General features: G+C 41.5%; 1 protein-coding gene across 4 annotated transcripts in view; it reads left to right on the top strand.

Moving 5' to 3' along the window:
- The window catches only part of MTCL1 (microtubule crosslinking factor 1), a 282,099-nt gene that overhangs the window by 224,875 nt on the left and 40,972 nt on the right, over positions 1 to 16,252 (top strand). For all 4 annotated transcript variants that reach the window (XM_082259550.1, XM_082259551.1, XM_082259549.1 and 1 more), the window contains one exon: positions 14,812 to 15,063. In XM_082259550.1, the coding sequence (XP_082115676.1) occupies positions 14,812 to 15,063 (252 nt within the window). The remainder of the gene's footprint in view (positions 1 to 14,811; positions 15,064 to 16,252) is intronic.

The raw sequence follows: 16,252 nt of genomic DNA, 5'->3' as shown, positions 1-16,252 counted from the left end.
AGGGGGCACAGGTAAGTTTTGGGGGTGCTGGGGAGGCTGCTACACACAGAAGGCTTTTTATCTTAACCACTTAAGCCCCGGAAGATTTGCTGCTCAAAGACCAGGCCCTATTTTGCGATTCGGCACTGCGTGAATTTAACGGACAATTGCGCGGTCGTGCGACGCTTTACCGAAACAAAATTGACGTCCTTTTTTTTTTCCACAAATATAGCTTCCTTTTGGTGGTATTTGATCACCTGTGCGATTTTTTATTTTTTGCGCTATAAACAAAAAAATAGCGACAATTTTGAAAAAATAACAATATTTTTCACATTTTTTTATATGAAATTCTCAAAAAAAATGTAAAAATCTAAATTTTTTAACATTTTAGGCCAATTTGTTTTCTGCTACATATGTTTGGTAAAAAAAATCGCAATAAGCTTATTTTGATTTTTTTGCGCAAAAGTTATTGCATTTACTAACTACGGGAAAGATTTATGTTATTTTTATTGTTTTTTTTTTTTTTACTAGTAATGGCGGCGATCTGTGATTTTTTTTTTGCGGGACTGCGACATTGCGGCAGACCGATCGGACCCCTGACTGACATTTTTTTCACATATTTGGGAGTACCAGTGACATTACTACAGTAATCAGTGCTATAAATATGCACTGTTACTGTCAAAATGACACTGGCAGGGAACGGGTTAACTTTATTGGTGATCAAGGGGTTGTGTGTGTCCCTAGGGGTGTGATTCTAACTGTGGGGGGGGGGGGTCGTGGCTTGTGATTTAATCACAGAGACATACGATCCTACATAGCAGGATCGTATAGTCTCTGCACTTACATCAGGGAGAATGACAGACGGCTGTGTTTACATCAGCCGTCTGCCTTTCTCCCTTTCCTGCGGGAGATTGCAAGTGACCGGCGGACATTGGCGCGGGGATCTCAGTGACCGAGCGGGGGCGGGAGCGCGCCTCCGGCAGCACGTGCTCGCCCCCTACAGGTGGCTGAGCGAGTGACGTACCCCTACGTCACTTTGCCCAGAAGCGGCTGCCTGCCGCAGTATATCTGCCGTGGGCGGTCGTTTTTTGATTAATGCATAAAATACATTAAGATAAAAAACCTTCCTGACTTTACAACTCCTTAAACCACTTCAGCTCCAGAAGGTTCTACACCCTTAACCTCCTAGGCGGGAATCCCGAGCGTGACTCGGGGTTGAATTTTCATATCAAGAGCGGTAACCCCGAGTCACGCTCGGGGTAGAGTTGCAGAGTGCCAGCGGAGCCTCCCTTGGCTCCCAGAAGCATTCCACTTACCTTGTCCCGGCGATCCAGCGATGTCCTTCGCTCCGATCGCCGGGTGACCGGCATCTGACTTCCTGGTTCCGTTCCCTGCGAGCAGAGGCGGCGCACGGGAGCGGAACTGGGCGGGAATTTTGAAAAGTGAAACTAAATAAAAGAGGTGATACACTGTAATCTGATAGGATTACACTGTATCACCACAGATCACCTCAGATCTGACATTACAGTGCCCCTCTCTTCAGTAAACGTGATTTGTGCCCAAAAAATATATAATGGCATCAAAAAAGCGCCAGTCTAAACCGCTTTTGGACCAGCTGAGTGACAGCGGCAGCGACAGCGACCCAGAGGTGCTCACGGAAGTGAGTGATAGCGAGTCATGCGGTGATTTGTCGTCCGACACTGACACTGACACGGATCTGGCAAGTGAGAACGGCGATGACCCTGACCTCAGCGATGTGCGCACTTGGTGCGCTATTGATTGCGATGCGGACCAGGTAGCGCCCCCAAGATTCCCCTTCACCGGATCACCTGGGATGAAGGTAGATGTCGAGCGTGACAATCCTCTGGCCTACCTTCAATTATTTCTCACTGAGGAGGTAATTGAATTAATTGTCGCCGAGACGAATTGCTACCAACAGCAGCAATCCGCAACGCTGCATGCCAGGCTTTCCCGAAGCAGAAGGTGGGAACCGGTAACGAAAGAGGACATGTGGCTGTTTATGGGACTCCTCTTTCTTCAGGGGTTGGTGGGGAAACCGTTCCAAAAATGGTACTGGACCACCAACAGGTTACTGGCCACACCGTTCTTTGGGACCGTGATGTCTGAGTATCGCTTCTCCCTGATTATGAAGTATTTGCACTTCACAAACAATGAGGAATTTGTTGAGGCCACGCATCCTGCGCCCAAACTGAAAAAGATCTGGGAGGTATGGCAACTTATTGTGGGAAATTTCCAGCGGACCTACGTGCCAGAAAGGGACATCAGCGTGGATGAGAGTTTGATGGCCTACAAAGGTCGCCTAAGTTGGATTCAGTACATCGCATCAAAAAGAGCACGGTTTGGCATCAAATCATATATGCTCTGCGAGTCATCCACGGGGTACATATGGAATTCCGTAATTTACACCGGCAAAGGCACTAAATTCAACCCGAGGTACAGCGACTATGGGATTGCCACATCATCCGTCCTGACACTTCTTGACCCCTTGCTGAACCAGGGATATTGTTTGACGACGGACAACTTCTATACCTCCCCGGAACTATATGATGTTTTGCTACAAAATAGAACCGACGCATATGGTACCGTTCGGCCTAACCGTCGAGACATGCCATCTTTTTTTGCCAAAAAAAAACTAAAAACCGGAGAAATGGTTGCCTGGCAGAAGGGAAAGGTGATGGCAATGAGATGGAGAGACAAGAAGGATGTGTGTCTTATGAGCACTGTTCACACTACCTCCACTGCCACGGTCCATACAAAACGTGGGACTGATGTGCTGAAACCACAGGTCGTAATTGACTATAACAAAACAATGGGAGGTGTGGACAGAGCCGATCAGGCCATGACCTTCTATACCGCTGTATGAAAACAGCAAAAAAAATATTATAAAAAAATATTTAGACATCTTCTGGAACAATGTCTATGGAACGCTTACATCCTGCACAAAGCCAACAGTGAAAACCCTCTTGCTCATTCCGAGTTTGTCTGGAAGGTGGCTGAGCAGATTTTTGCAAAGTACCAGACACCATCAGGAGTTGAAAATAGACCTGGACGTCGCGCTGTTGACGTGGTCAACCCAGAGCGTCTGACCGGCCGTCACTTTGCAGACTATATTCCGCCAACTGCAAAAAAGGCAGCACCAACCAGGATGTGTGTTGTCTGCTGCTCAAAACGCGATAGAAATGGAAAGAAAGTCGGAAAGGAAACTAGGTTCCTATGTCCTGACTGTGACGTTGGACTTTGTGTAGTTCCTTGTTTCAAGATTTATCACACGCAGCATTTGTATTGAATTTTCTTTCTTTGACAAATTTCCTTATTTACTGCATTATTGAATAAAATTACATTATTTATGAGATTATAATTCATGCGTTTGTGTTTCAAAATTTATCACATCTGGGATGTCTACTAGAGTCTTGTTTTGCTCAGGTTTAAGTCAGTAATTACTAAGAATTGTAGGCCTATAATACATAACGCCAAATTTCCATGAAAATAATTGTACCGCTTTTGGTATGAACTTCCAGACATAATCATACCGCCAGGGAGGTTAATGACCAGACTATTTTTTGCGATACGGCATTGCGTCAATTTTACTGACAATTGCGCAGACGTGCCAACGTTGTACCCAAGTAAAATGTATATCTTTTTTTCCCCACAAATAGACCTTTCTTTTGGTGGTATTTGATCACCTCTGCGGTTTTTATTTTTTGTGCTATAAACCAAAAAACCAACCGTTTTGAAAATAAAACAATATTTTTTACTTTATGCTATAAAACATACCCAATAAAAAAAAAAATGTAAAAAATCAAATTTATTCATCAATTTAGGCCAATAAGTTTACAAGATATGTATTCTGCTACATATCATTGGTAAAAAAAAATCCTAATACGCATATATTGATTGGTTTGCGCAAAAGTTATAGCATCTACAAACTATGGGATAGATTTATGGACTTTTTATATATTTTTTTACTAGTAATGGGGGCGATCAGCGATTTTTAGCGGGGCTGCAACATTGCGGCAGACATATCTGACACTAAATTACACTTTTTGGGGATTAGTGACACCAATTCAGTGATCAGTGCTAAAAAAATGTACTGTCACTGTAGATATCCATTTTCCCCTCTGGCAGACCGCCGTTCTGCCTCTCCTGTGAACCATCAGCGGGTCCTGGTGGACATCTTGTCTGCCAGACCCGCTGTGTCCAATCACAGTGGGATCGGGTTGCCGGCGGCACACGCACGCGCCCCAGAGCACGAGCCGACGTACAGGTACGTCGGTTCGCGCAGGAGAGCCACTCTGCCGCAGTATATCTGCGTAGGGCAGTCCTTAGGTGGTTAAGCAAAAAACTGCAAGTTTTATTACGCTCAACCACGTGAGTTAAAAAAAAAAAAAAACAACTGACAAATCACTGTACCAACACAAGGCAATCTCTCCTGCTGTGCTATTGTATTCTGACAAGGGGACTCCCCTCCGCCAGAATACAATGATCGGCACTTGCAGCCAGTGGTTGATCGGAAGCTGTTTTTCCAGCATGTCCCTTCGACAAAAAACGGTAGTTTCTGTTGAACCTACTGCTGCACACACTGCCCGAAAGTTGTACACACCGACAGATTTTCGGTCAGTGAGTACCTAGCTTTAATTTGTATCGGTTATGAGTCTGAATGGTGTTGATATACACTCTCTCAGACGGTCCGGTTTCTTACAGCAGCAGCTTCTAGAGCTGAAAATGCACCTAAATGCACTGGAACACACATTTAAACATTTTAAGGTTAAGAAAAAAGAGGGGGAAAAAATGCACTGAACTGCATCAAAAACGCACCAACAGCGCCTTTAAAACGCACTGGAACGCATGAAAAACGCATAAAAAACATGCATACAGAAAAGCATCCGGAAAGCATCTGGACTGCATTTCTATGGAGTGAACTGGCCCTTAGTCCTGTTGATGAGAAATCCCTTCACTCCTTATCCCACAGACATTGCTACAAATCTCTACAAAATGAGGGGAATTACCCTCTTAGAAATTTATTAATAAAACAGGTTGTCCCCATTCGTGTAGTTACCCTTATCTCTTGATCTTTTGAAAACGGTAACATTTTTAATTCCCATCACCAATTTCTCCATGACAATAGCCACCAAGATATAACGGTTTACATTCCCAAATGGGGAGGAAGCAGTAGAGCAATAAAAACTTGACAGGAGTTCTAATTCTTCTCTACTTTTATGCCAAACTATACATTTATTCCACAAACCAAAGCTGACTATATATGTTAAGATTGGTCTTGATTCCCCTGTTCATGCAAATAGTATGGGTGGACGAATCTGCTGTGCTGCCTATTATATTATATGATATGATATTATATTATATTATATTATATTATAATATATTATATACCCATGGCTGTCAGAACATCTGAAGAGTGTCTTCATCTTATTTTATACAGGTGCTGTTGGGCCAGCAGTTTTCAGCTCCTCTCCTTTCTTGATCGGGGTGGTGCTGAGAGGGCCACACACCAAACAAATGTTTCCCGATTTAGCAGGAATCAGATATACATTGTATTGGTGCATTGTCAGCTTTAGTTGCAAATTTATACACAATGGCACCTACCTATATTATAATTTTTTTAAATAACCTCCCTGGCGGTATTCCCGAGTATGGCTCGGGGTTAACTTTCAGTACCAAAAGCGGTAACCCCGAGCCACACTCGGGATTACCCCAGAATGTTACTCACCTTCCCTGTGATCCCCCGCCGTACTCCCCGGCATCCTCCCACTCTCTCCCTGCTCTGTGCACGGCTGATGCCGGCACTTGCCTTCTGGTTCCCTTCCCTGCGAGGGTTGCGACGCAGGGGGGTGGAACCAGCGGCAAATTTAAAAGTGTAAATACGCAAATGACATGATACAAAGCTGTGATCCTAACGGATTACACTGTATCATGCCATTTCAGCACAGGATTGCACCTGGTGACTTTTCCAGTGCCCTGCCTGTGTTTTTCCAGTGCTTTGTGCCTGGAAAATAGAGAACGACCATGGCGTCCAAAAGCGTTCTTTTTCCGCAAAAGCGCTTTTAGACGAACTGGAAAACAGCGACAGCTAAAAGCGCTTTTGTGCAAAAAGAACGGTTTGTGGACGCCATGGTCGTTCTCAATTTTCCAGGCACAAAGAACTGGGAAAGCACAGGCTGGGCACTGGAAAAGTCACCAGGTGAAATCCTGTGGTGAAATGGCATGCTACAGTGTAATCTATTAGGATCACAACTTTGTATCATGTCATTTGGTATATTTACATTTTTTAAATTGCCGCTGGTTCCACCCCCCTGCGTCGCAATGCTCGCAGGGAAGGGAACCGGAAGACAGGTGCCGGAATCGGCTGGGAGGACAGCGGGAGGACGGCGGGGGATTGCAGGGGAAGGTGAGTTTTTTTAAATTTAAAACAACAGATTTCTATGCAAACGAATGTACCACTATTAGCACAGAAATATGGACATAATCAGACCGCCAGGGAGGTTAAGAAAAGAAACTATTGAAGTGTAGCCAGTATTTTGTTTGTTTGGAAAAGTAGTTATTAGGAAGGAAAACCAACTTGAATGTCTGTAATGTAAATCTGAACCCATAAAAAACTAGGCTGTGGCTGCCTGTACAAATGTACCCAGAGGGAAAAGATTAGCGAGACAGAGCAAGATTAAATAGAGATTACAATAGAGATTAACCTCATTTCTCTGCTTTAAACCTAAGTGCACTGTACTACCAAATAAATCCTTTCAAAAAGCTTGTATGTTGTAACATGCAGTCTCTAATTACATGAATTATGAGGTGATAAGAACTAATTATCCTAGGGTATTGTATCTTAAAGCTGAACTCCAGGCAGAAAAATATTAATTTACATATCTTCCTCAATAGCCATAAAGGATATCAATCCAGCTCTGTGTGTGTGCCAAATGCCTTTGCAAACCCAGATATCACCTTGTACAAACCGTGGTGATATCATCACTGGGGTGTACATAGGCTGTTCATAGAGCAGGGTTGTGGGAGGGGCCCATCAGGTCCTCCCCCCGCAGATTAGCTGCAGGAAACTACAGGGGGGCGGACACAAGACTGGTCACCCTGAACAAGGAGAGAGAAGCAGTGACTGGTCTGTTATTACAGGAAGCATTCGTTCTGCAGATTTCATGAAGAGATTTTGTCAAATCAGAGATGTAATGAAATGAATTAAAACTCTGGAGTGCAATCAAATTCTAATAACTCTTACACCCAGGTAAAAAGAAACAGGTGCATGTCAATATATGAATTATCAATAAAATTAGTCAGATGAATTGGTTACACTATAAGCAATAGACATCCAATATTATAGATTTTTTTCTATGTTTAAAAAGATAATTTTTTTATTTTCGATTAATATTTATAGAAATCATTTTCTATTAAAGGGATTGTAAAGGCAGAAGGTTTTTTTTAGGTTAACCCAAACATTTGAAGTCCAGTGATCTGGAAAGGCGATATAGGTCCCAGTGGCCCGGGACCATCTGGTGAGCATTTAAAAGTGGATTGGCCCATGAGGTGGAGAAAAGTTTATTATCTTCAGTTACGGTGTTGGGCTTACCACTCATCTTTATATCTATAATTCATAGACTATATTCATTCATTCTAATATTTATATGAGGAGCCGTTTACATGTTATACCTTTTTATCCACTATATTTATGTATTTATGCACTTAAGCACTTTTTTTGCACAGTGGTTTGCACATTGTTATTTATCAATTTTATTGTGATACCGATATATATAAATTATATGCAATTTTTCACTTTTCAGCTACACTTATAGTTTTGCAGATCCACTTCTATGGAGAGTTAGTCCATAGGAGATTGTTACATACTATCACCTTTATGTTAGAAGTTTTAGGGTTGAACAAACAGTGCCACACTTTATATAATCATTTTTTTATGTCATGGGAAATGTTGTGTAATTCAATACTCATGTCTGAATCTATTCACTAAAACATTTTGACAGTTTTCAACTGTTTACGTCACTCTAAAATTCCCTGCCACTGCACTGCCCATGAAATTTTGGTAACAGGTCCTCTCCCCTTCTTTAGCCATTCTGAGGGATTTCATTCTCTGGCTTGAATTTATTTTTTTTCTTTATATTATAGAAAATGCAGATAGAGGTTTGGGCTGCATTAGGAAGAGTAGGGCTGCTGTTGGTATGGGGGCAGGGAATATTTCATCACTGGAGTCCCAACCAGTCACCACCTGAGCCCGCCAGTTTCCCTCCTGCCTGAATTATCAGTTTTGGATGAATTAAATCTTAGGGGTCTCATTTGTTTTGCATATATTTGTTCACAAAATGTTGCAAGCAAGCTAAACCTTAAGATATATATGTGACTGCATTCAGTCAAATCCTGTGGGGAGGGAGCATGGTGTGTGTCTGAGCCACACTATGTGTGTCCATGGACGAACACAGCCCGGCTCGGGAGCGCACTTGCATGGGTGCTCCCTTAGCATGCAACTTCCTGAGGGGACACTTGTAGGAGGAAGGAACGGAGAGCCCTGGTGGGGACAGTAAGGCACTGCTCTGTCCAATACCAATGCACAGAGCACGTAAATATAATTTTTAATAATATTTTAAAATATACTCCATGTGATATTACCCTGGTGTGATTTTAAGGTTAAAAACAGAAACCCCCAATATAATGACATGCATTTTACTACAAACTGAGTGAAAAACTATACCACAATCAAAAATCGATGATATTTAATTTATATTCATACAATACTGCTATAGACTCTCTACAGATGTTTAAATATGTCCACATTTATTTAAATTTGACTAATTCCTAAGATTTATGGTTATCCCTAGGGGTTGCCGTACTGGTGACTACCCCTAATCAGCATCCTGAGATTAACATTAAATGACTGTATATTAGTGATGAGTTTCATGTACGAGTAACCTCCTTATAACTCCACTGTGGGACTAAAAATTAAATGAAACTTGACTCTGGGCAGTTCATCTGAATGCCAATTGAGATCATCCCTTAGTCTGGAAGATGTGTTCTTCTAACAATTTACCAGACTCTTTATGACAGGGCATTTACAACTAGACTCCATTAAGTGGCTTTCTAGACTCTGACAAGTACTATTTATGATAATTTTTTTTAGATAAAAGGTTTCCAAACAGGTGGATCAAAAACTGAGGTCCAGTTGAATGGCCTCCTAGGTCTCCAGATCTAGCACTGCTTTACTTTTTCTTTGGAGACATCTGGAGTCTGTAGTCTATCGGAATCGTCACAAGAATAAGTGTAACCCTTTCATGTCTGCATGTAGCAAAATCGGTTATGCTACACTAAGATATGTTCAGCATATTTTGTGTATACACAAGTGTCGAGAAGTCCAAGGCCATCAATCTGAGTGTGTTTGTATGAAAATATATATATATATATATACAGACACACACCAAGTGGTTTAATATTCATCCATTCACACAAGTGCCGTTATAATGGCTTCTAGTGGGCACTTCACTTTGATAGCTCTAATTGTGTATATGTGGAAAAAAGATTAGCAGTATCACTTTACTATCTGGAACAAGATTCAAGCCAATGCTGACCTCTTATGTGATGTTTGAATTATAAAACAATTTCTAGGGCGTTTACTGAGACAGGCACTGTCTGCTTAGTGTGATCTCATGTTTCCTGCCTTTTTACCATATTCAGTATTCACTGTGAAGTCATTTTTCCTTTAATTAAAAGAAGATGTGTCATGATCATTAGAGTGACATTTAAGTCACTGTGATCATAAATAAAACCATTCATATATTTAGAGAACACTTGCACAGTGTCGTAAAGGGGATTGGTAAGATTATATAACGTTTGGAGTTCCAGAAAATAGAAAATATTGCAATATTTCTTCTCCAGCGTTCTTCCGAAATGTGAATTCAGATACCCAATGCAATATACTGTATTTATGCTAATAAATATATTAATTATCATATTCCAGAGTGTTTTGCAGAAAACCATCACACCCGTTCTTTCCACCAGCATAGGAAAGCAATAATATCTGATTTATACATAGTTACATAGTTACATAGTAGTAGTATACAATTCTCCTGCTCTGTTCACAGCTATTGACTGCTACATAGGAATCAGCTAATATGACCATTGTTTCATTGTGTAATTGCTCACGCCACAAACACCTCTCCTAAATATAAATGTGTGTTTTTTTATATTTTTGGAAGTTGTTTCTGTTTTTTTTATCCTATTTCTGTGGTTTTATGATTTTGTTTTTGTTTTTTTCAACACACTGTATTACGGGATATTGCTTTTTATTCTTGTGGCTTATGTGTTTGTGACTCCTACTGCCTTATTAGTTTCCCTGTGGTCTACAGTCATCATTCCTTCCCTTTAATGTGTTGCACATTGAGAAGGCATAATGAAACATTGCTTGTTACAATAGTAGTATCCCTAATTGACCACAGTAGACCTTTTCAATTAATGTTGGAAAGTGCCAGGATCCTGTGGCACAAATGAGCTTTATAATAGGAATTTCCTTTTGAGGACATTTTTTTTTAACCATAACATGTATTTTATTTTTGCATTTAGATAGTGCAAGGTGTGCATGTGCTTAGAGAATGTATAAGAGATTGGCGTAGGTCGTTGGAGGCAGGTAGACTGCACTTCCTATTAGGTACTGGAGGGGTCTCCAAACTGCAGGCCAAGGGCCAGATGTGGCCCATTTGTAGCCTTTATCTGGCCCTTGGGGCACTATTCCTGCCAATGATATGAGGCAAAAATCCTCCCATTGACACCAACAATGGGGCACTATTTCTTCCACTAATCCCAATGATGAGGTACTATTACTCCTACTAATACCAGTGATGGGGCACTACTACTCCTCCTGCTGACATCAAACCCTGAGGCAATGTTTTTTTGTTTTTTAACAAAAGCTGAGGCCATGTGTATTCCCACGAATACTGGGCTTGGGATATTTTCTACCCTTACTGACCAAAATCCAGCCCCCATAAAGTCTGAAGGACAGTAAACTGGTCCTTTGTTTGAAGACCCCCTGCACTAGAGACTCAAAAGTGACAGCACCAGGCTTATTGTTTTAGAGCAGGGGTCTCCAAACTTTCTAAACAGTGTGCCACTGTTTACTGTCCTTCAGACTTTAGGGGGCCCGACTGTGGCCAGCAAGATTGGAAATTATCCTGGCATCAGTAGGAGTAAACATCACCACATTTGGTATCAGTGGGAGGAATAGTGCCCCATTCTAGGATGTCATTTGTCAGAATAGTGTCTCGTGTCAATGGGAGGAACAGTGCCCCAAGGGTCGAATAAAGGCAAGCAAAGGGCCACGGTTTGGAGACCACTGTTTTAGAGGAAGGCCAACCTAGGGTTCTGGTTCCAGCTTTATTTTCCTACTGAGGATGTAGACTGCAGCGGATACAAAATCTTACTACAACATTTTTGAAGATATGTATATTGCATTTCTTCCTGAATCTGAGGTTCCTCTTCAACAGTAATAGAGCTGTGGCAATTATGTTTCCAATCACTCTACTACATGCATTAAACTCTACCTAAACCTCTACTTAGACCTTCAGTCATTTTTTAATCATTCCATCTATTAAATCCTCTGCCCTTAATGTTTTAACTTTGGATAGTAAAACTTTTTTTTTCTGCCACTAAATACCTTATACAGCCCACTTCCTCTTTCTTGTCTGGTAAAAAGCCTAGGCTAATGACATCATATACAGCTCTCTCTCTCACTCTCATGATAGTTTGTCAGCAAGGGAGGAGGGGTGAGTCATATGAGAGCCAATGGGAGCTGCACAGCTGGAGGGGGCTAGATGAGGGCGGAGATAACAGGAGACTGCAGAGATCCATGATCATAGAAATTAGGAGAAATGTGCAGGCAAGCTGTGGTGTGTATGTGTATGTGTCTGTCTGTCTCTCTGTATATATGTGTATGTGTGTGTGTCTGTGTATATATATATATATATATATATATATATATACATATATATGTGTGTGTGTGTGTGTATGTATGTGTGTGTGTGTCTGTCTGTGTGCCTCTGTGTCTGTTTAAATCCAGAAAGTAAACAGGCAGCAGCTTCAGCTGCCCACATTTAAAATGGCTGCAGCCACACTTAGTGGGTTGAGATTTCTGCAGCATATTTGGCAAGTACAGAATCACAGTATATATAAAATAATATACAAAGTGGTTGGGGGTAAACTTCAGAATGGCAAATATATCTTATTACAAATAATGCAAGCAGACTGCAGTTTCTGTTTAAAGTGGTTGTAAACTCTCACATATTCCGAGTGAAGTGAACAGAATAAGATAATACACAGAGATTAAACAAATCATCCTACATAGGATTTATTAGTTGCAGTCTTCCCCTCTCTACACCCTTTCAGAAGTGCAGATAGCGTTAAAAATATTTCTTCATCTGTCTCAGCACAAAGATGGGGGCGCGGTCACTGCAGTTACACTGTGTGAGAGCTGATTGGAGGAAAGGAACATGCCCCACCCATTCTCACACAGCAAAACTGTATTGTGACTAGAAAAGCTCAGTTCTGAGCTCTTCCCCCTCCCTTCCGATACAAATTTACGTCATGTGTCGAGAAAACGTCTCAGAGGTGACTAATGCCTATAACAGCAATAAGATGCACCAGAGAGAAACGACACTTAGAGCTTTGGAGAGAGATAAGTAAAAACTACAGATATATGTGCTTTGTTCAAAATCCATGATTGGGGTTTACAACCACTGTACCTGAATGTCATTTAATTTGCAAAAAGACTATATATCACAAACAATTGCCATTTTTTTTAACGAATACTTGTTTTTCAAGTTTGTATGCACTTTGTTGCATCTTAGTTCTGCTGATCCCCTGCAGCTTCTTTTCTTCCACTTCTTGTTTTCTACATGTACGCACTCCAGCAATGTTTCTCAGGATGGGTTTTCTGTTGGAATTTGTAATCTCAATCAGAAAACTGCGTGACAAAGTGACAATGCAGGAGAATATGTGGGAGATAAGGACAGAACATTGTCACCCTGAGACAGAGAGCACCAGAACCTTACTAGCAGAATCATTGGGTATTAATTTTCATGAAAGCTGCAAATTTAAAAATATTGAAAATAACTTTTGTAATTACATAAACATGTTAAAGCTTATATGAAATTTTCGGTTTTAGGCTACACACTTTAGTTCTGGGTTTCATCCTCCTAGTACCCAGTCATCCTCATTGGGTAACGTGCAGCGCAGACGTGATGATAACAGTGCGCCATCTGCATCATTGTATGAAAGGTCAGAGTGCTGGGGAGACGCTGGACATCATTTAAAGCTGATCTCCAGGTTTCATTTAACTTTAAATAGTTTGTTTGTGCCATGCTGGTTCAAGCAAACTATTTTACCTCACTAACAGTTGTAGCAGCTGTATGAACTGTATGTAGCCTTAGCTACATACAGTATACAGCGCTGTGTTTCGGCAGTGGGATAAGAACTTCCTATCCAGCTCCTGGAACAAAATCCACTAGGGTGGAGTGCTGCTCAGCCATTCACAGGACACTTTATATTCTATGAATGAATACAAAGCTTCCTCTGAGTCAAATATCAGGACATAATTTGCCTGCCTCTTCTCAGTCAGAGGGAGTTTTATATTTATACATCACCATCATTGTGTTCATTTAGCTTTGTATTCATTCAAGATTTTAATTTGCGATAAAAAGCCAATGCGTTTCGGGGGCTCAACACTCCATCCTCATCAGAGCTTGTAAAATGATAACCATAGGGTGAAGGACACTGTCTTGGACTGTAAGTTGGCGCCGAGTAGGCCTATTTGACAAACTTACTATTATAGCTTTTCAGGAAGGGGGAGGACGACAGTCGGCTTATGGACTGTATGAACTGATGTGGCACTCCCATATTTTCAATTTTAGCAAACCCCTCCGAGGGTTTAGCAGGACACCACAGTTGTTGGTGAGTAGTCTCCAGGACTGCATATCACATATATACCGTTAGAACAAAACACCACAGGATTCAGTGCACCTCTACCACAAAAAGATATAATTTAACCCAGAGGACTGAAGACCTTTAGAGGCGGAAAGCTATTACTACGACAGACAGAACTGGAGAGGAAGAGTATTTTTTAAACATATAACTTTTTTTTTTATTGGTTTTTCAAGTTTTTACAATTAAGAGAAATAAACAGCAAATAGAGGCATAGTGAAATAGTGCAAACAGTGTGGCTAAGAAAGGCACATCCTATTGGGGACTACAGTGTGTCAGTTGCATATATCAGCAAGGATGGATCAAAATTGTTTCCAAGGTATGCACAGGGGTATAAGGACCAAAGAGAACAGTCAATCAAGGGTGCTCTTTGCCATTAATAGCCAACACCTTAATATGTGGTACATAGAGCAGGAAAAAAAAAGGGGGGGGGGATTGCGAATGTTTGCAAGGGTATCCAAATAAAGAGGAAAGAGAAAAGTGGGGAAGTGCAGAAGGAGAGAATAGTGTGCAGGTGCAGGAGGAGCAGCAGGAAAGAACTGCCTGGGAACAAAAGAGAATAGGGCGGCGCTCTCACATGGTCCAGCCAGGTGGGTCACAATATCGGTGAGTCTCTGGGTAGGTGGACTTTTTTGTAAAAAAAAACTAAAAAACTTTAGGCCTTTTAGCCATGAAACTGAAACACAGAATAGATTTGTGAAATGTATTACATAATATTTGGAGTATATATATGTATTATATGTGTTCAGAATACATATTTTAGACATGATAACATGAGGACTACAGTTTTTTTTTGTATTTATGTCTGTTTCCCTTTTGCAGTATGAAGTAAGTGGGCCTAAAGTGCCTGGAGACTTGAGCCCCAGCAAAGTTAAGGCATCCTTCAGTCATGAGAAAGAGGAGCACAAAAAGATGCTTGCTGAGAGCCACAGGTTGGTGATGGACCTCCGCAGGCAGGCACAGCAGAGTGAAAAGAACTGGAGTCGGGAGAAGGGAGAGCTGCTGGATCGATTTGAAAAAGAAAAACATGAATGGGAAAAGCAAAGGAAGGAATTTTTGAGGAAAATAGAGCAGGTATAGTAGTCAGTGATGTTTGTGAGGTTAGAATCCATTGGAAGTAGCAGAAGCATTCTTGTTTTTTATTCTATCCAAAACAGTGCTTCTGTGCAAGCTGGCCATAGACCATTCAAATCTCGGCTGGTTCAGTAGGAACATTCACTTAACAAGACAGCCATACCTCTTTCTGTACATAGTTACATAGTTTGTGAGGTTGAAAAAAGACATCAATCCATCCAATTCAACCTATGATGTGTGTGTGTGTTTGCTGTCAACCGTACATTGTATACCCCTGTATGTTGTGGTCTTTAAGGTGCCCATCTAATAGTTTTTTGAAACTATCGATGCTCCCTGCTGATACGACTGCTTGTGGAAGCGAATTCCACATCCTTACTGCTCAGACAGTGAAGAACCCCTTACATATTTTAAGGTTAATCCGTTTTTCCTCTAGTTTTAGTGAGTGGCCTTGTGTCTTATTGTATTCCCTTCTAAAAAGTTTGTTCCCTATGCTAGGGTCGCCAGTACAGTATTGTATCATATCCCCCCTCAAGCGTCTCTTCTCCAGAGAGAATAAGTTCAGTGCTTGTAGTCTTTCCTCATAGCCAATGTCCTCCATCCCCCTAATTATTTTCGTTGCCCTTCTCTGGACTCTCTCCAGTTCCAGCACATCCTTCCTGAGGACCGGTGCCCAGAACTGGACAGCATACTCCAGATGTGGCCGGACCAGAGTCTTGTAGAGTGGGAGAATAATCTCTTTATTCCTGGAGTGAATCCCCTTTTTTATACATGCAAGTATTCTGTTGGCTTTGCTTGCAGCGGCTTGGCATTGCATGCCACTGCCAAGCCTGTTGTCCACTAATACTCCCAGGTCCTTTTCCATCTTAGATTCACCCAGAGGTTTCCCCCTAGTGAGTAAATTGCTATCGTGTTTCTAACGCCCAAGTGCATTACTTTACATTTTTTAACAATTAAACCTCATCTGCCATGTAGTTGCCCACCCCATTATTTTGTTCAGGTCCGCTTGTAAGGTTTCCACAACCTGCATAGAAGATATTGCCATGCTTAGTTTAGTATCATCCGCAAATACCGAGATTGTGCTAGATATCCCCTCCTCTAGATCGTTTATGAATAAATTAAACAGGATTTGCCCCACGACAGAACCTTGTGGGACCCCACTTTCCACACCCGCCCAATCCGAGTACTCCCC

Source organism: Pelophylax lessonae (assembly GCF_965119305.1).
Source record: "Pelophylax lessonae genome assembly, chromosome: 5".
NCBI classification, from domain to species: Eukaryota; Metazoa; Chordata; class Amphibia; order Anura; family Ranidae; genus Pelophylax; species Pelophylax lessonae.
This window is presented reverse-complemented; position numbering and strand designations above follow the sequence as displayed.